General features: G+C 36.9%; 1 protein-coding gene across 2 annotated transcripts in view; it reads right to left on the reverse strand.

Moving 5' to 3' along the window:
* Nucleotides 1–22,163, reverse strand: part of MED14 (mediator complex subunit 14) — a 71,352-nt gene that overhangs the window by 23,618 nt on the left and 25,571 nt on the right. For both annotated transcript variants that reach the window (XM_037001513.2, XM_037001512.2), the window contains exons 11-16: nt 18,542–18,667; nt 14,659–14,737; nt 11,293–11,452; nt 7,822–8,016; nt 7,317–7,451; nt 4,382–4,458 (exon numbers count right to left, since the gene is read on the reverse strand). In XM_037001513.2, coding sequence (XP_036857408.1) covers nt 4,382–4,458; nt 7,317–7,451; nt 7,822–8,016; nt 11,293–11,452; nt 14,659–14,737; nt 18,542–18,667 — 772 coding nt within the window. The remainder of the gene's footprint in view (nt 1–4,381; nt 4,459–7,316; nt 7,452–7,821; nt 8,017–11,292; nt 11,453–14,658; nt 14,738–18,541; nt 18,668–22,163) is intronic.

Genomic DNA, 22,163 nt, shown 5'->3' on the forward strand with positions numbered 1-22,163 from the left:
CTGCCATGACAAAATTCTAAGTTCATTATCTCCCACCTCCCCATCATCCCTGCAGAAATAATACTCATTGGGATGGAGCTTTATATGCACTAACTTATTTAACCTACATATTTCACATATATACATCACATATACAAGAAGATTATATTAGTTTCAGTGTCTTAAAATACCTAACTATCCATTTTCTTCTTGCAGCTTTATGGACTACCTTATTTGTTGTAAAACGTTATGAGGTAATATATTTTAGCTGTTTTTCAGTAATGAATGAATAATGAGATAATATCTAATTACATATTATCCTTTAACTCCTAGGGAAGGTAGGATAATTCTTAGACTTGGTGTAATGATTATAAATATCTAAGGCAAAAAACAAAAAATATAATATGAAATACGGACTCTTGGTTCAGGCCTCTTATTCAAACAGGGTTTCTCAGTCTTGGCAATACTGACCTTTTGGGCTGGTTAAGTCTTTGGTGTGGGGGCTGTCCTGTGCAGCCCTGCCTCTACATACCAGATGCCAGTAGCAGCTCCCACCCCATCTTCTCAGTTAATGACAACCAAAAATGTCTCCAAACATTGCCTAATGTCCCCTGTGAGGCAAAACTGCCCTGGGGTTGAGAACCACTGACCCAGAATAAACAACTTAAAAGAGAAAAAAGAGACACAAATTGAACATGTATTTATATGGAGAAGAGAGCTACATAGGTTGTATAAAAATGGAACTAATGTAGTACTGAAATTTTCTCAATTTAATTAAAAGTTCTACCACAGCTCCTCTTAAATTTAAGCACAGGTTTTTATGTTTTCAAAAGTTAATCTCTCATAGTACATACTTTCTACCACTTACCACCAGAAAGACTTTGTCCAACATTATTTGGGATAGTTATTATAGAAGTCACATCCACTGCCTATATGCTTTTCAACTTCACAGGTATGCTGAGGATTTTTGCCTGCCCTTATCTCTCAAAATATAACCCTAACCCACAGGAGTTATGAAGCAGCCAACTCAGATTTTTAAATCTTTATTTTGAAAATATAAATGTAGCACATTAACTTCCTTTCACCAAAATAGGTGTTTCATGAAATCCATCTGGCTAGAAAATGAATACACAGAAACCAACATGTTTTCACATAAGAACTAGAGGTAAGGATAAGACTCCTTTCAGTGTATGCTCTCAGAGATAACACAACCCTGTCAAGGCCTTCTATGTCATTTCCTTAATCTTTGATACAGATACAATTGGCTCTACTTCAAGAAGCCTGTAAAATATTTACTTGCTTTTAAGGTTATAAATGTAAGAATAAAAATAAACTATAATTATAACTTTGATCCTCCCAGCATGATCATGTGAGGAGGAAAAAAAGGTTCCCCAAAAGGAAACCTGAAAAATTGTTACGAACTCAAATACTGCAAAATACTATTATATTTGCCAAAAATTAAGAACTGAGGAAGATGTTTTATGGAGAACGGATTAGCCTTCTCTGAAAATTTCTACCAATTCAAAAAAGTTTTTCGATGTAAACAGCTACTCCTGACTGATTTTTCTGCTATAATTCCGAGTAGTGAATGAAGTGAGGAACTAGGCTTCGGTCTTCTAGGGCAGGTGTGTCAGCACTGCTCCTTTTCCACAGTCACTTGCTGTATGTCAGTTTCGTGCTGAGGGGTTTTGCAAACACCAGTAACCATGTTATGTACCCTTGGTGCAAAAGTGAAGGTATCACTGTAGGTGCTAGGAAAAGAAGTATAATGATGCCTACAAGGGAAGTGAAGAGGGTTTGTAAAGGTTGCACATGAATACGCAGAAGGACTGAGTCACATAGAAGATACAAGCTGAGTCACACAACTTGCAAAAGAGAGCTATGCCTCTGCGTTTTCTGCATAAACCACAAGAGGTAAAAAAAAACACAATGGATGAGATGAAAATAACCGTGTGGGTGTGGCTCGAGGAGCAGCCCCACTGCCCATTACTGTAATGTTAGTTCAGGAGAGGGTGGGATATTTGCTCAAGAGCTCCGAACTAGACACTAGTGAGATGCTGCTGGGGGCTTGGGTCATTTGTGTTGTAGGATCAAGGCTCTTTTAAATCTGCACAAGGCAATTGGTCCATAAACCAGGGCAATCTAAGGTGTTTACCATGATTCTCAGATACACCAAGGAGGCATGCTCAACAGGTCTTCAAGGAGATACATTTAACAAGAACAGAAAATATTTTTAGCAAAGAGGATAAAAATGTGCTCAATTTTAAAGCTCTGAAGTATCAACTCATTCGCTCATTTAATATTAATATATCTAGGACTAAAAGGTTAAAAAGAGTTTTTCTGAAAATTAAATGCATTAGAACAATTATATACTAATTAGATCTATGCCAGATTTTAATTTAATAAAATCATGTTTAAACATTTATTGCTTACTTTTTTTCTTCATTTCTATACCCCACCCCCATAATGGACAGCATGTACAAAACACATGGCTTTAATTTACCCACTTCTATATATTTTCCTTTTAACTTTTAAATCAAGAAAATAGCCAGAATACAGTCAAGATTTTCTTAAAAATTACCAGTGAAATGAAGCTAAAAATTATGAAGTACTTCCTTCCCAGGTAGGACTATTAGGAGTTCTCTTGAGTTCAAGAAGAAAGGGGACTGAAATTTCTTTCATAAAAATGCTTAGAGTAATATATTTATAAACTCTTACAAAACATGAAAATATAAGAGAACAGAACACAAATGTTAACATGATATATTTAACTGCAGTTGCCAAGAAGAGTAAGAAGGAAAATAAAACAAACCTGTATTTTAGGCAGCGTCATTGAAAACCAAAGGCCATTAAATTAAAAGTATGACATTTTCCTACTGATTTCCATTCTAAGACCAGCTCTCTCTCCTGAATACTTTTTGTAGGGATGGCATTAAGATAGCCAGGGAAGTTATTCTAGCTCGTCAACTCTTTATCTAAAGTGAGCACCATGACACAAGGGTGGAGCGCATGCTACTTGCGCTTCTGATATTCTACAGAAACAAGTTGATTCCTAAGTAACAAAATTAAAGCCCCACTGGCTCAAACTGCAGAGCTGCCATGTCTTGGCAGGCAGAGTAATCCAATAATAAAAACTGCTTGCATGACTTATATTATTAAGCAACATCTTAGAAACAATACATATGCCAAAAAAACAACTGTTCTCTGCACCAAAAAAGCTGCTCTCTCAAATGGCGATCTAGCTTTGCAAGTCCATCCTGGTGACTGTATATGGTACATGCACTGCATCAGCTTTCCTGCTAAGCCTCCTTTGGCCCCTGTCCTCTATCCATTTAGAACCAAGCCTTTTGCCCATCTCCCTGTATATTCTTTGCTGGTAATCTAACTTATATCTCAGCTCACTTATTATCTGACTCATCTACTTCTCCTGCCCAGACCTGTCACCTGAGCTTGAGACATATCTTTGCCTGCCCAAAGGGATGTCTAGGCTCCTCAAACCCCTCAAACTTAGCAAAGGCCCTTCAAACTCACATCTTCAGTATCCTTTATCTCAGGAAACCCCATAATCATACATCATTTGCCCAAGACAAAATTAAGAGTCACCTTTGCTACCTTCTCCCCTTCAATATCAATCTAATCACCAGCCCTTGCATATTTCATCCCCTCAATCCTTGTGGAACTTTCCCTGGTTCAAGCTACCAACAACTCTGGTGTGAACCATTTCAGCAACTGGTTTCACTACTTCAGTCTTGTTTCCCTATAATTTATTCTCTATTGCTATCAAGGTGAGTTTTCAAAAACACCAATGCAATGATGACAACTTCTGTTTAAAATCATCTGACAGCTCCTTATTGCCATTAGGATAGTCTAAATTCCTTAAAGACACTTATAAAGCCCTAAAGGATCTGACCCCTTCCCTGCTGACACCTCTGGCCTCATCTGTCCCAATTCCCACCATGCTGGACTTCTTCCAGTTCGAGGAGACAGAGCTTTCTCTTGTCTCCAAGCCTTCACATTAGCAGCTTTCTCTTCTGGTTAGGACTGCCCACTCCCACCCTAGCTCCCTTTCCTCTGGTTAATTTTCACCTCTCCTCCAGTCTGAGTATAACTGGTACTTTCTCAGGGATACCCTTCCTGATTTCTGAACTGGCCCAGATCCCCCTGCTATGAGAATGCACAGCTTCCTGAAGGGCCCTGACAGAATGCAAGCCTGACACATCATCACACTCAGTAAATATCTGTTGAACAAATCAAAGAAATGCAGAAAAAAGAAAACCTAAAATACCAAGGGGTGCTGGATCTCCACAGGTTCTGAACTCCACCTTATTCTGTCACATGGAAGGAGAGGAGCAGCTCTGGCTGCAATGTATGGCATCAAGTAAAACAAATGATGGGAACTTACTTCAATAAGCGAATTGCGTGGCTAAAGCCATCACCTTCCACCTGTACACCTTGATGTGGAATCTCCAGATTGGACAACTGGAATAAGGAAAACACAGTTTAATCAGACCATCAATTTTATGAAGGAAACCACCTTTTCTAAGTACTCCCATCTATATTTTTGTTCTACGTTTACTCTGTCCCAAAATCACAACTTATTAGGCATGAGCATTGTCCTCCATCATTTGACTTCCTAGTAAAGTATATTAAGTCCAGTGAAACTCAAAGATGACCCCGAGCTTCTAGGTAAAAAAACACCTCCACAGGTGTGGGAGGGCGGGTGGGTAGGGAGGGAGAAGGGGATTGAGGGGTATTATGTTTAGTATACATGGTGTTGGGGATCACGGGGAGAACAGTGTAGCACAGAGAAGGCACATTGTGAATCTGTGGCATCTTGCTGCACTGATGGACAGTGACTGCGTTGGGGTATGGGTGGGGACTTGATAATATGGGTAAATGTAGTAACCACATTGTTTTTTCATGTGAAACCTTCTTAAGAGTGTATATCAGTAATACCTTAATAAAACAAACAAACAAACAAACAAAAAACACCTCCACAGGTGGCAAATCTTCAAAATTCGGGAGATTGACCTAATTTTTGCAGTAAGCCCAAAGTAACCCAGAATCAATTCTGGTGGTTTCAAATGATGCAACTATAAAATAAGACTGGCTTTCTTATTAAATTTAATTATGTTTGTTCAAAACAAAGTGAGTCACAGTCATACCTCACTTTTAATCACAATAATTTTTAGTTTAACATCTGGAATACATTTTTATCTTCAACAATTAAACTACTTCTTGTCTGAAACCCAAGTAGAAAAGATTTCTAGTTTATACATTTACACAATGAGATAGATACCTTTCCTAATTGGAGGATTCAGAAAGTGAGTTAAAAAGATGAAGGTAGAGATAGTGACTGAGACTCTATCAGTGGAACTACAGGTTATTTAGGTATGCCACAAAGTCATCTGAGCTACCAAAGAGAGATGCTTACCTTAGGCATATTCCCCAGTCTACTAGGGGAGACTATTTATACCCCATCGTGTTCCAGAAAGGATTTAAGTCAGCCCGAAGTATTTGACTGAGCCCTGCTCTTGGGCCTGAGAAGGGCAGAGGTTTAGAAAAACAGAAACTGACCAAATAGGCCATAGGAGTTGAGATTCAAAATTAAGCAAAGTGTGGGAGGGCTCAAAAATACTGCCTCTATTCTGTGGATCAGGGATATAAACATCCCTGATAAGGTTAGGTTTATTTATTTATATCTCAGGGTAAATCACTTTAAGCAGAAACTGTGCTTGCTTTTGTCTTCAACATATCTTTTTCATTAAGAAAAGAAAAAGTAGGATAAGTTTTTCAGAGCTTGATTGAGTTCGACAGAGCACTATAGAATGTTCTCACATGTCTTATGTGTCCAACAGTTATAGGAACAGAGAAGGGGGACAGAAAGGACATATGTCTACATGGTTAATCTATGTGGGCACTACAAAGACACAAGATTTTGTGATTTCTAGCCCGTAGGTTGTGGGAGAGAGACACTGCATTTCATGGCCCCTGGATATCATGTAGCCTCCCTTCCCACTGCAAAGGTAGTAACTATATGACATTCATGTAATCAGTCCACATGGCACAACAAAAAAGCCCAAGAATACAGTTAAGTAGAAAGGAATGCTGCCTGTACAGTTTAGGAGCTATGGCTAGTACCCAGACAAGAGGACATTCATTAAGCACACACACAGTTCTAGGAGCTGGGACACTGGGGACATGAGAGCCTATTTTAGGTGCCTGTTTCTAGGCTTCGATTTTCTCTGGGCTATTGCTGTTCTTTACAATTTCATTTCTTATCCTCTGCCTTTAGATCCCAAAGGTCTATAAAGCAAGGGTCAGCATACAATACAGTTCATGTGCCAAATCCAGCCCACTGCCTATCTTTGTAAATAAAGTGTTACTGGAACATAGACACACTTGTTTGTTTAAATATCAGCTATGGCTGGTTCACATTACAACAGCAGATTTGAATAGCTGTAATAAGAGACCATATGACCCTCAATGCCTATAATATTTACTATCTGGCCCTTTTCAGAAAAAGTTTGCGAATCCCTGCCCTAAAGCATGAAAGTCTTCCTAAGACTATCATTATCTGCTCAACTGAAATAATCTACTTCCATATTTCTAGGTCTCTTCTTCACTCATAATAATTTATAGAGGGGAGGAGTCTTACAAAAAGTAAAAATCTAAACTAGAGGGAAATAACTAAGGTTTTGGTGTATCACTTTTAAGGGTTGCTGATCCTTGGCCAAAGTACTTTTTTGAAATATAAAAATACAGGTTCTGTGATCTCCCTTTACTCTCCTATTTGGGGATCATACAGGATATCACAACTGTGTATTCCTGAAGACACAAATTCTCTATTAGTCTGTTGCTTCTGCCATGTGACCAAAGTAAAAATTTAGTTTAATATTCTTTCTAACCCGCTTCTCAGAAAGGAACACAATTTTATTAGGGTACAAGCAATATTTATGGTTTCACCAATTCAAAAATAAGCCACCCCTTTATAAACTAACCATCTCTAAGAGAGTTAAAAAATGTTCCTACTAAGAGGTATACAAGTAAGATGTTAATTCTCAAAAGTTGTCCCGTCCCTTTTTTTAAACCATGAAGATTTTATTTTCCATTTCCTTACAGAGCACAAGGCCCACAATTAGGAATCAGAGAAATGAAATAATTTAAGTCATGTTTTACACATATACCACGAGACACTGTAATTTCAATCCTACCCCTCCCAAAATAAACGAGATCACAACCATTCTGGTTCTCCTAATGGAATCTATGTAGCTTAAGCAAGGTATTCAAAAAAATTGCTTTCAGTTAGAGTACCCAAAATCATTCCAAAAAATTACCTCAGATCCAAGTCCTACAAATGGCATATTTGCATCACACATAGCAACAAAGTGAGCTAGAATTTTATCGAAGGCACGCATTTCTCCTGACGGCTTAGCTTTCTTGGATTCTGCAGGACATGGATCATCAGACAACTAGAATTTAAAAAAGAACACAAATGGGTAAAAAAATTGTGACTCAATTAGTTAAGGCAGCTAACAAAGCTCCCAGTTAACTAAAACGAAAGTTATTCATTCAACAAATATTTACTGAGCAAATACTGACTTAAACACTGGAAGTTTGGTGGTAAGTATTGTGTATTTAGCAAGTTTTCTTATGGAAAATGGTATACAATTATTAATTAAAAGGGAAGTATTTTAAGAAAATGGAGACAATTGTTACTTAAACCTTACTGCTGCCTAGTTTCTAAAAAACCCTATCTAATTCTTTCCCATATTAAAAATGGTTAAAGAACACAACAAAGTCAATGCACACCAATCCTGTGTCATCCATGCATGGTCATACCTTGTGCTTGGTACCGGTTCTAGGCTGCTTCCTACTTTTTGAACAAAAATCCGATTCCTGGATGCTGTTCTTGAACTGATGTAGCTGGAGTGCCATGACAGGGCCGTCTTCACGATCTACAGTATTCACAGACATGAAGTAGTACTTGTATAATAGCTTGGTGGGTTTATTGGGAACCTCCAACATTTCCACAACCTAAAATGGCCCAAATCAGAAATGAGACTCAGAGAAATAATTAGTAAGTGTTGGTATTTGCCTTCTTATATCAAGTAGGTCTCAGAATTATACATCTAATGTAGATCTAGTCTTTTTTCTTTAAACTAGGACAAATCAATTATGATCTGAAAAAAGCATTCCTAATATGTAATTCATTTTCCAAAAAATAGATCAGACTAAAGAATGATAAAGAAAAGCAACCATAAACTACAGGAAATGTGACATTTAGATATTAGCATTAGGTGTTCTTTTTTAAAAATGTTTCTTCTTTTAATTGGAATATAGCTGACATACAGTATTATATTGGTTTCAGGTATACAACATAGTGACTTGACAATTATAGACACTATTAAATGCTCACCACAATAAGTGTAGTTACTGTCAACATACAAAGATATTATGACATTATTGACCATTGTCCCTATGTTGTACATTCATTCCCATAACTAATTTATTTTATAATTAGAAGTTTGTACCTCTTCACCCCATTCACCTATTTCACCCATTGCCCTACCCCGTTCAATCATTAGGTGTTTTGATATTCACACCTTAACTAATAAATTGAAAACATTTTATGCTTAAGCCCAGCAGGTCTGCTAGATTTTCTAGAATGGTATGTATTTTAGATTGCCCTGCTATGTCCTTTAACCATTAAAACATCCTAAGAATTCCACTATTGTGATAGAGAAAAATGACCACTATCTCTCACTATTGGAAGCATATAAAAATAAACCCAGATTTTTTAGCTGAAAACTATGGTCACTGTGAGAATAAGGTTAACAACATCAACAGTGGTTAACATTGATATAGAGCTAACTATGTGCCATGAACTATCCAAGTACCTGACAGATGTTAACACATTTAATCCTCCTAATGACTCTGTGAAGTAGGATTACCTTCACTTTTTTGATGAGGAAACTGAGACACAAAATAATTAGGACTCAGAGCTAAGAAGTAATAAACTCATGCTTTCATCCCAAAAGTTTGGCTCTGGAGACCTGCTCTTACCCACTGTATCACCTTAGTATTTTCAAGGTCTACCTGAAATTTAAGAAAAGTCCTCTGAATACTTCAGTGAGAGAAATAAATACAATTGACCAAGGCACTTGACAAACACACACTTCTCTGTCTCTCTTCCTGCCCTTCTCTATCTCCTTCCCTCCTTCCCACACACTCTCTTCAGGAAATTGTTTGGCCAACACCTAAGCATCACACTGATGCATCTGAGGAAATGGAATTAAAAGTAAAATGGACACTTCACCAAAGAAGATATATAGATGGCAAATAAGCACATGAAAAGATATTCAACATCATCAATCATTAGGGCAGCATAAATTAAGACTACAATAAAATACTCCTACATATCTATCAGAATGGCTAAAATTAAAAAAAAAATCTAATATGAAGAGCTGGCAAGATTGTGGAGCACCCAAAACTTTCACATATTGCTGGCAGGAATGTAAAATGGTCCAGCCACTTTGGAAAACAGTTTAGCAGTTTCTTATAAAGCTAAACATACACTTACCATATGACCCAACAATCTCCCTCCTAGGTACTTATCCAAAAGAAAGGAAAACTGAAGTTTACAAAAAAAGAAAAACTCGATATGCAAATACTTAGAGCAGCTTTATTCATAATTGCCCAAAACTGGAAGCAACCCAGATGCCCTGCAATGGGAGACTGGTTAAACAAACTGTGGTACATACATACCATGGAATACTACTCAGCAATAAAAGGAATGAACTATTATTATACACACAAAAATATGGATGAAAATCAAAGACGACATGCTGAGTGAAAGAAACTATAGACTGAAAGGCAAAACTTGAGAGAAAACAGGTCAGTGGTCACTAGCTTAGAGTGAGGGAAGGGTCTGATTATAAAGGGGCGGCATGAGGGAATTCTGGGGGTTAATCTGTTCTGTTGAAATGGGGATTATGAAACTTAAAACTCAAACACTAAAAAGTTTGAATTTTTACTGTATGTGAATTCTATCCTAAAGCTGATAAAAGTAAAATGGCAGGAAGACCTTTAAAGGCAACAAGGCTTTCTTCTGTTCTTCTTAATGTCCACTGGTAGTTTTTTCCACTTCCATGACTGTATATCCCTAAGTGACAAACATGGAGGACGAAGAGTAGCGTACATTCAGTTTTGGTCTAAAGTATGTGAAACAAATTATGCATTGCTTCAAAATAAATCAGTAGTCACTGAAGCTAATGCCTGGCTTTTGGATGATACTAAATAAGTTCAGAAAATAATAAATTATAACCACTTTATTTTGTGTGTGACTGAGTATGAGATATTTTGTGTTCACATGTTTTGGTTACTATTACTATGCGTGTATCATGCATATCATTCCAAATGTAGCTCATGGAGGACTTAATCAACAATCTTTTGTCACGTGCCAAATCTAGTTCCACCGCTGGTATTCAGAAGAAAAATGGAATTCACATCAAAGACAGATTTATTAGTCTACATAAATAACCTTAAGTTCTGATATGTCAGGCTACATGGGGTACCTTTTAATATATTCTCTTTTAAAAGTACAGCAGGAAACCTTAAAAATTCACTCCCATTACCTTCAACCAACAATCCCGAATTAAGTTTTTCAAAGACCTTAGATTCTTATCCAGAAGTATCTATTTGGTAGACATAGAAATTCCTATAAGCAGGGAAGTATATTTAGGGTGAACTCATATTTCAAATTCTTGCAAATTTTAACAAATCCAAAACATCTCAAAGAAACTAACTGGAAAACACCAAGATTGAAAAAGGAATAAGAGGATCTTACGGTGCACTGAAAGGTACATGCAGTCAATGAAATGGATATAATGCCTTCAATCAATTAAGGATGAGAAAGCTACTTCAGGCAGCCCATATTTAAGCAGCTGCATTATTCAAGTTAACATGTACTTAAAACCAAAAGATCTAACTAAACCTTCACTATAGTTGCTTTCAATTTTTTTTAAATTCAGAGATGTGTTTTTCTAAGCAGATACTAGGCTCACTGTGGGAGACATCCTAGGTTGAGGGATGGGGGCATACCTTTTATTTCCCAACCATGACCAATACCATTATAGCACTTCTTAGAGACATGACTTTCCTCTCTCTCTCTCTACCTCCTGGGTTGAGAATCACTATATGAAAGTCAAATATCCAATAAAATACATTTGCAAATTAAATTAAATAAAATTATTCAAGATACTAATAGAATTACTGAACTCGATCCCCCAAATCACCTCTTTGCATACTTACAATGTAGTATTGTGGAAGACGGGTAAGTTTAATGAATAGCTTATTCTTAGAAAGGCTTCCAATAGGATGGGTAGAGTAATTGGACAGCTGCAATGTTTCACTGCTTATTGTAGGCAAATGTTTTATAGACTGTTTGCAACGTTGTTGTCCAAGCCAAAACCTTAATTTAAAAGAGATAATCCACATCATAAAATCATAGATTTCTCTGATTAACTGTGTGCTGTTGACTTATAAATAAAACTAACTAGTATTAAGGCTGAGACACTATATCAGTTTATTACAGATTTCCTATGTTCATAATACAGCAAAAACTCATCTCAAACTACTTTATGAAAATGCCTGAAGTGTTTATAAAATAAAAAAGAACAAATAAATAAAAAAGTAGCTCATTTTTTTGGTATAACTGAAAATATATAGTCTCAGTTTTTATACTGTATATGTGTAAAGTGATGGGCATACCTAGTAGGTGCCAGTAAGTATTAATTACCTTCTTTCCCTGCTTTTAGGTAAGCCACCGGATTTCACTTTGATGGTTATGTTTTTATAGTATTCCTCTCATTCTTTTTATCTGAATATCTATCCTTGAGGCTAGGTCACTATATGATATGTGAAAAAGGGATAAAATGATTGGTTCAGAAACTCACTGCTCCACAATGAGATTAACTACAGAAAATAATACATATTTAGAAACTTTTCATAGCAACATAACAATGCTACACCATTTAAGCTCATGATCAGCAGGTTCACCTTGTTGAAGAGGATATATAGACCAGTTAGGGTGCTGCTGCCTGTGTATTGTGAGCTGCAAGTGGTACAAACTGTGTTGGTACAAACTGTGTACTAGTCATGTGCTGTAAAACCATGCTACATAACATGACATTTTAAGGGTAGTTTGTCAACAATCACCGAAATATATAAAATCTGGAAAACATTTTTTTCTTGGAAAAACTACTTAAATTTAACTGCAACTTCACAGAATCAATTGCTAGAACTGGTTACTAATGAAGGAATAAAGATACATTTTGAAAATATGCCAATACTTGCTTCATTTTACATAAAAGTTAAAAATGAATATCCTGAACTTGATAAAATTGCTTTCAAAGAAAAAGCATTTTTTAAATGTTTAAAAAACATGAACGTGAGAAGAAAACAGTAAGAAAAACATAGGGAAAGTTAAGACGTGTTATCTCCCGTGATTAGCATCATCAATCCAACTTAGATTAAGTTACAAGCAAGAAACAAGCTCATTTGTCACATTAAAATTCTAAATACAAGATATGATAAATATACATAAAGTATATATAATTATAAATACAAGGTATTCTTTTCAAAGCATGTATGGAATTGCTATTTTACTCAACTTTTTATTTTGTCATGAATTAGTGGAACAAAAAATTTGAACGGAAAAGTGAATTTTCTATATTAACTGCCTATATGTACACTTTCAATGAAAAACATGTACAGGTTCAGAATTTTCTATTCTTTTTTTATATTGTTTGCTCTGATCACATTTATTGAAATGTAGTTTTATGTCGGTTGACTCTACTAATAAATTGCAGCTTATATTTTGTACATTTTTTCATTTCCCTTTTCTAGAATTTGTTTTCATTGTATATTATAAAAAAGTAATCACATGAATAGATGCTCAACATCATTAGTCATTAGAGAAACATAAATAAACCACAATGAAATACCTCATCATACTCAACTAAGGTGGCTGCAGCCAAAGGCAGTTGTAAGTGTTGCCAAGGATGCAGAGAAATGGGAACCCTTATATGTTGCTGAAGGAAACATAAAATCACACAGCTACGTTGGAAACTAGTCTGTCAGTTTCTTTAGAAAGTTAAACATAAACTTACTGTATTACTCAGCAATTCCACTCCTCATGGACTGAAAATCTAAGTCCACATAAAGACTTGTACACACATATTCATAGCAGCACTATTCATAATAGCCAGAAAGCAGAAACAACCAAATGTCAATCAGCTGATGAATGGAAAAACAAATCCATACAGTGGAGTATTATTCAGCTATAGAAAGGAACAAAGTACTGTCACATGCTACAATATGGATGAACACTGAAACATTATGCTAAGTGAAAGAAGCCAATCACAAAAGACCACATACTTCAGGATTCCATTTATATGAAATGTCCAAATGGAAATCTACAGAAACAAAAAGCAGATTCATAGTTGCCTAGGGCTGAGGCTAGGAATGGGGATTAATTATAAAGTAGCACATTTGTGAGGGGATAGAAATGTTTTAAATGTTCTAAAACTAGATTGTTTATTGCAAAATTTGGTAAATTTACTACAAGTCATTAAACTGTACAGTTAAAGTGGGTGAATTTTATGGTGTGTAAATTATACTTCAGTGGCTATTTCAAAAAGATTAATGTCCCATGATAGATTAGTGATAAACTAGTCATTCACTAAAGATCATTTGAGAAGCACTATTATAAGTGACAACCAGGAGACCTTTCTTCTTTATGTGAGTTTAGGGTACAGACATGCATGTTGATAAACTTCAGGCTTTGAGGACTTAGCTTTCTGGTGTTAGGGTATATTTCTGCTAGCTGGAACTGCCAGATAAACAACCTCAAGTTATGCAAGATCTGAGTTATTAAGCATATAAGTATTTAAACACTGCTTATTTAGCTAAAATGCAGAAAAAATGATGCTAAACCACTAACACCTTTAGAAATTGTTACCAAGAGTAATGACTATCATTTTTCATCTACACATAAACTAAACAGCTGTTCAGAAGAAAGGGCATATATTATCTATCTAAGGGCATTAAAAAGCCATGTCCTTTTAAAGAAAAAATTACTAGATTATACTGAATTCTTCAAATATTTACAAAAACAAAACAGGTAAAAGGAGAAGGATTGGCTGGCTAGAAGATCACAAAATCAACAGATCTCAGGAACCAAACTCATTTGGTACTTGTCTTTCTCCACCTGGCTTATTTCACTGAGCTCAACATTAGCCTCCCTCTCCTCCATCTGCCAGTTTTGGCTTTAATCTCTGAAATTTATTTTTATACCTTGGAATTTGTTTAATTTTTTTAAAGTTGACTCTTCTGAAGGTGCCAGCTTGTAGATTCATACCATGAAGATTATCCTGGGTAAGAACAGAAAAGACTCTACTGCACCAAATACTACATACAATTTAAAATTGTTTTATCATGTTATTTGTAAAATGCTTGTACAGGAAAACACATGATAAGCAACTAAGTGCCAAAAGGTGCTCAAATTTCATATCATAAACATTAAAGACAGTGATGATAAAGAGTAATGATGAAGAAAATATCTTGTCAAAATAAGTTTCTATTTTTAGTCTTGAGCTACCAAATAAATAAGCTTACTTAAGTTGTTGAATCCAAGGAACGATCCTTTTCATATCATCATTCACAGACTTCTCCATGTCATCCAGTGTGGCCTGGTCTACAGAATAAAGCACTTCATTTATTAACTGCTTACACAAGACACAAAATATCTAGGTAGCCCAAAGCTTAAATGAAAATTACTGTTTTAGGCAGAAAGTAGTGTTATTTTTGACTCAGAGAAAAATAAATCCATCATTAGGTGTAAATTAACCTGACTTGTTTTCCCTCTTTAACATCTAGAGAGAGTTATAGTTAAGACAACTAATTAATAGCAAATGTACATTAGCAGGAAGAACAAGTAGCAAGATATGAATTAATTCTTTGCCCATATTTTAACTCCCAAACTCTCAGTCCAGTTAACTGAGAGCAATTACATGAGCAACACTGTGGTCACTAGATTCCCCCCATTATCAAGTCCCCACCAGATACCCCATTACATCAGCATAGTAAGATGCTATAGAGTCACTACTTTTCTTCTCTGCGCTATACTGCCTTCCTGGTGGCGCCCCGCTACATTATGTGTGCTAATCGTAATGCCCCTTATCCCTCCCTTCCCACCTATCCTTCCCAGCCCCTTTCCTTTTGGTAACTGTGAGTCCATTCTTGAGTTCTGTGAGTCTGCTGCTGTTTTGTTCCTTCAGTTTTGCTTTGTTCTTATACGCCACAGATGAGTGAAATCATTTGGTACTTGTCTTTCTCTGCCTGGCTTATTTCACTGAGCACAATACCCTCTAGCTCCATCCATGTTGTTGCAAATGGTAGGAGTTGTTTTCTTCTTATGGCTGAATAATATTCCATTATGTATATGTATCACATCTTCTTTATCCATTTATCTACTGATGGACACTTAGGTTGCTTCCATTTCTTGGCTATTGTAAATAGTGTTGCAATAAACATAAGGGTGCATGTGTCTTTTTCAAACTGGGCTGCTGCATTCTTAGGGCAAATTCCTAGGAGTGGAATTACTGGGTCAGATGGTATGAGGAACCTCCATACTGCTTTCCACAATGGTTGAACTAATTTACATTCCCACCAGCAGTGTAGGAGGGTTCCCCTTTCTCCACATCCTTGCCAACATTTGTTGTTGTTTGTCTTTTGGATGTTGGCCATTGTAACTGGTGTGAGGTGATAGCTCATTGTGGTTTTTTTTTGCAGTTTATTTATTTTATTTTATTTTTTTTGAAGGTTTTTTGTTAAATTTTTTATTAAGGTATGATTGATATACACTCTTATGAAGGCTTCACATGAAATGTGGTTACTACATTTACCCATATTATCAAGTCCCCACCCATACCCCAATGCAGTCACTGTCCATCAGTACAGCAAGATGCCAGAGATCCACTATGTCTCTTCTCTGTGATACAGTTCTCCCCATGATCCCCCACACCATGTGTACTAAACATAATACCCCTCAGTCCCCTTCTCCCTCCCTCCCCAACTGCCCTCCCACACCCCTCCCCTTTGGTAACCACTAGTTCATTCTTGGAGTCTCTGAGTCTGCTGCCATTTTGTTCCTTCAGTTTTGCTTCATTCTTATACTCCACAAATGAGGGAAATCATTTGGTATTTGTCTTTCTCTGCCTGGCTTATTTCACTGAGTATAATGTCCTCCAGCTCCATCCATGTTGTTGCAAATGGTAGGATTTGTTTTCTTCTTATGGCTGAATAGTATTCCATTGTATATATGTACCACATCTTCTTTATCCATTCATCTACTGATGGACACTTAGGTTGCTTCCATTTCTTGGCTATTGTAAATAGTGTTGCAATAAACATAGGGGTGCATATGTCTTTTTCAAACTGGGCTGCTGCATTCTTAGGGTAAATTCCTAGGAGTGGAATTCCTGGGTCAGATGGTATGAGGAACCTCCATACTGCTTTCCACAATGGTTGAACTAATTTATATTCCCACCAGCAGTGTAGGAGGGTTCCCTTTTCTCCACATCCTTGCCAACATTTGCTATTGTTTGTCTTTTGGATGTTGGCCATTGTAACTGGTGTGAGGTGATATCTCATTGTGGTTTTAATTTGCATTTCTTTGATGATTAGCGATGTGGAGCATCTTTTCATGTGCTTGTTGGCCATCTGAATTTCTTCTTTGGAGAACTGTCTGTTCAGATCGTCTGCCCATTTTTTAACTGGATTATTTGCTTTTTGTTTGTTGAGGTGCATGAGCTCTTTATATATTTTGGATGTCAACCCCTTATTGAATATGTCATTTATGAATATATTCTCCCATACCATAGGAAGCCTTTTTGTTCTACTGACAGTGTCCTTTGCTGTACAGAAGCTTTTCAGCTTGATGTAGTCCCACTTGTTCATTTTTGCTTTTGTTTCCCTTGCCCGGGGAGATATGTTCATGAAGAAGTTGCTCATGTTTATATTCAAGGGAGTTTTGCCTATGTTTTCTTCTAAGACTTTTATGATTTCATGACTTACATTCAGGTTTTTGATCCATTTTGAGTTTACTTTTGTGTATGGACAGTAATCCACTTTCATTCTCTTACATGTAGCTGTCCAGTTTTGCTAAAACCAGCTGTTGAAGAGGCTGTCATTCCCTCATTGTATATCCATGGCTCCTTTATCATATATTAATTGACCATATGTGTTTGGGTTAATGTCTGGAGTCTCTATTCTGTTCCACTGGTCTGTGGGTCTGTTCTTGTGCCAGTACCACATTGTCTTGATTATTGTGGCTTTGTGGTTGAGCTTGAAGTCGGGAAGTGAGATCCCCCCTGCTTTATTCTTCCTTCTCAGGATTGCTTTGGCTATTTGAGGTCTTTTGTGGTTGCATATGAATTTTAAGGAAGAGAGCCCTCCATACAAGTCAACCATTTTGGCAACCAGATCTCAGACTTGCCACAGCCAGAACTGCGAGAAAATTAATTTCTGTTGTTAAGCCACTCTGTGGTTTTGTTATAGCAGCCTGAGCTAAAACAAGCATATATCCCCTAAAATAACAATGATTGCCAATAGGTAACTATTTTTTGCTTCTTCCCCCATTTTTACATTTTAGGTTTTTATTTATGAGTGTATACTATGTTAATAATCAAGAAAATAGTTAAAATAAAAAGTCTTGAAGAATAAACAATTGCTTTGCTGATTTAGGACCCATCGTCATAAGATAACTCATGAATGAGTCATATCATTTAGGTATCATAAATGTGATGTGATTCAAAGCAATGAGGACAGCTTTCCATGAGCAGTTGAAAGAAAATCTATCTTTACAGCCATATACTATAACCAGAAAACCTTTTACTGTCATCAAACTATCTTGCTTAATAGTAATTTCAAATAGTAAATGTGCTAACATATTCAAGAACAGTGTTCCATTAGCAATACAAAAACTACGTTCCTAATATTTCATCATTTCAGAATAACAACTTGGTAATTGAACATGTTAGAAATCAAACCTTAATTTCTATTGTGTTTAAGGCAGAAAAAAATCCTTTCCTCCAGGGTTCTGTATCCCAAGTCATCTTAGATGTTTTTACTGTCATAAATATGTTCTTCAGCCATTAAAGACATTAGAATCCCTTGGAGTCATTTCCATGTCACCCAACTATTAGTGATAAAATAGCTAACCTAAAATCAGTCATCAACATTATTACTTTTACATAAGAGAAACAGCATGAATGCACTTGATACTGGAAAGTTTAACTTTTGGTGCAAGAAAATTTAAAGTAGAATTAAAATGGGCCCAAAGGAACAGATGTCAGCCAGTTTATTCCTTCCATATCTACTTTCTACATTGCTTATACCATCACCCCTCCCCTAATATATAATGGCAGGAACTTTTTATTTTGCTTTTGTTTCAAATATTTTTCCTTATACTGAGTGACTGTATCATCTAGTAACTTACCAATTCCATAAAGCATCAATTGGAACATTCCAGAGTGCAAATCTACAAAAATGTGTAGACACTCCGAATTACCACAAGGCTCCAAGATGGGAACAACGAGAGCTGGAAGTGCAGTCTCTATGGAAGCTGAACAATTAAGAATTAAAAATTATATTTCTATCTGAATATTAATAAAAAATTATTTCTCAGTGAGTAGAAACAACCAACTATAGAACCATCCTGAATGTTAGAGGAAAACCATGATTTTGTGAAACTGGAATAGTACTAATATGTCAATTAATAGCTTGAATGAAGAATGTAATCTTCAAGATGACTTGAAACAAACATACCCATCTCAAATATTACAGCAAAAAAAATTCCAAGATTTCTTTAAAAAGGTTTAAGATAGCTAGTGAAAATTTAACCCCACAGTGAGCTGAGTTTCAGTTTTGCTTTCACTCAGTAATTACTAATAATTCACTTTCTTAAGGATCTTCTTTTTGACATAGTGGGAAGAAAATTAGTTGTTTGGTAAATAGGATAAATTTCATCTATGGCCTAAATATTTTCAATGCTATTCTTCATAAAGAGAGGTTTTCTGGTAATTAGAGCCCATGTGTTTAAAGAAACACTTGAAACTTATTTAATGTTATTGATTATACTGGAAAATTTTTTAGTTATTTTTTATATACGTCATTTTCAAGCCACAGATGAAATAAGAACACATAGGCAATTGCTGAAAACAAATTCCCAAAGCTGCCAATATATTTGTTCTAGAGTTTCATAGTAATTCTACAAGGCCCAATTAACTTTTCCCTTAATCCCATAAGTTGGCAAAACAAAATCCAGTGAATGAGCAAAGCATTGAAAGCACGCCACATGCTTATCAGATTAAGGAGATGTAAAAGGAATATGCTCTTCTGGTTACCACGTTCCTCTAAGCTACAGCACAGAAGAAAGACAGGTAGTAGGGAGAGTGGTAATGCAGGCACAGCCTTTCACCAGGTGTGACTTCTCTGTGCTACTTTGTTAAACAAGGACAGTAACATCTTCCTGTCCATGCCACGGGTCCTTAGGAGGAGGAAATAACAAGTTTGTAATGCTGCCTTCAAAACCAAAGTGCTCAACAATGTACATTATCTGTACTCCTTTATGAGCCAAAGAAACAAATTAAAACCTCCTATTATGAATTTTCAGTAATTAAAACGGGTAAAGTTACCACTGGTACTGTCTATACAAATGATCAAACAAATAAAGCAACAAGATTGCAGGAGACATATTTAACCAAATGAAAAAAAGTTGATTTTAAGTATCTAAAACATATTTGTATACAAGTGGTTAACGTTCAGGTCCAGCAGAACTCTCACATAAAACAAATGAACAAAACACCAAACAAGACAGAACAAAAACCAAAAACCAGAAAGGCACAAACAGGAATATTTTATGATATTTTATAATTCAGACCAGTGCAACAAATTAGTTCAAATCATATTTTGCTGACTTTACTGTTTTAATATAATAAAAAGTGCTTACAGACGTGAACCAGGGTTGCTGATTCTTAAAACATATGTATCTATACTGTTATAATTCCTAGTGTGATAAGGATATATTAACTATTTTTAAAATGTAGCCATGGTGTAAAACTAGTTTTGACAGTTGGGATAACAATTATAATTTCCATCTGTCAAAACTAAGTACTATTGAAAAAAACAGGGCATCAGAGAAGAATACATAACACCATCCAAACGATAGAAGATACTTGGATGTATATCTCTGAATGTATTTTATGACCACCAATGCCCATATTTTTCTCCACAGAAAATAAAATATATAAGGCCCTAAGCATTTAAAGGCAATAGGTTTTAGGGTATCCAAAAATGGAGAAACTTATGAAGAAAATATTGAAGGGAGAATTAAAGGATGTGGTAGATGGTAGGGCTGAACACTGCTTTTTCCTGCAGCAGTAATATATACCTATCTCCTCTTTTATTTCTATCTCTTTATTGAGGACAAGATGAAGAATGGACCAACAGACAGTAACATAAAGTGTGAAGACTGAAGAAAAGCAACTAAGCCCAATTTGCAATGACTGTGTGTGGCTCACTGCTTCCAAACTGATTTTGATACCCTAATTCTGGTACAGACAGAGTACAATACAAGGGAGAGTGCCTGGCTTTCAAGAGTCAGGCAATGCTGCAAAATGGACCACACTGCAAGTTACCTTTAGTGCCTTGCACTGCCTTTGTGAATTTCTCTCCAAGTCCTGCCTACTCTTCCCTGAGGCATTCCCACCCCCACTTCCCACTCTCAAAAGACCACATGCTGCCATCTGAGCTGTCCAAAGCCCACTGTCTGTAGATTCATTCCCCTAGCCCCCTTTGAAATGTTCCATTCTCCAAGCTACTCATTTCCTCAACTTATTTCAGGGAGGAGCTGTAAGAAAAGCCAGGTGATTGCACTAAGGGATTCCAAGAACAGTCCCTGGTACCAGTAAAAGATCTGCCTAAAGCATGCTTTCCTATCACAAAAGATTATCAAGTAAGACTACATGAAAAGTATAAACACATGAACATGAATTTAAAAAACAAGTTAAGGGAGAGGAGCCATGATGGCGGCGTGAGTAGGGCAGTGGAAATATCCTCCCAAAACCATATATATTTTTGAAAATACAACAAATACAACTATCCCTAAAAGTGAGATGAGAAGATACAGTACAACAAACAGGCTACATCTACACCTGCGAGAACCCAGTGCCTCACGAAGGCGGTAAGATACAAGACACAGCCCGGCGGAACCCAAGCATGCCCCTGACCCCAGCTCCCCAGCGGGAGGAGAGGAGTCGGAGCAGGGAGAGAGAGGGAGCTCAAGACTGCTAAATACCCAGCCCTAGCCATCCGCACTGGAAGGACAGACACACAGTGCATGGTGGGCTGGATATTAGGGAAACGGAACAGTAAAACCTGAGAGTGGGTTCTCACAGCCGGCACCCCAGGGAGAAAAGTGCCTTTTGAAAGTCTTAAAGGAACAGGAACCTCACAGCTGGATGGAAGCATCCCGGAACACTCAGCGCAGCAGCTGGGAAACCCAGGGAACTCCGGGAGCCCTAACCCCCTGGGCAGCAGTGCAGCTCTGAGGTCCCTCACAGCAATAAACACACTCCCTCCCGCCTGTTCCCCCTCCAGCCTGGACCCGCCACAGTGGAGCAGCAGCCTGAGACCGGCCACACCCACAGCAGCCGCACAGAGCCTCCTGCACAGCCACCCGGGACAGAATCAGAGACCCCGTTGCCGTGCAGCTGCACAACACAAGTCGCCGTTCTTGAAGGAGAGGAAGGTGATGAGCAAGCCGGAAGAGACTTTGTTCTCAAAGCTGACACACGTGCCAACTGCCCACAACTACGTCTATCTTTTCTGATACAGAAAAGAATAACCTAGACATCCCCTGAGAAGGAACCTGGGGAGATAGATTTAAGCAATCGTTCTGAAAAAGAATTCAAAATAACGTTCATAACAATGCTGATGGAGCTGCAGAGAAAAATGCAAAAGCTAACAGATAAAGTTGGGAGGGAGAATACAGAAATAAAAAAATCTCTGGAAGGACTTAAGAGTAGACTGGATGAGGTGCAAGAGGTCATTAATGGAAT

The sequence above is a fragment of the Manis javanica genome, chromosome X (genome assembly GCF_040802235.1).
Source record: "Manis javanica isolate MJ-LG chromosome X, MJ_LKY, whole genome shotgun sequence".
NCBI classification, from domain to species: domain Eukaryota; kingdom Metazoa; phylum Chordata; class Mammalia; order Pholidota; family Manidae; genus Manis; species Manis javanica.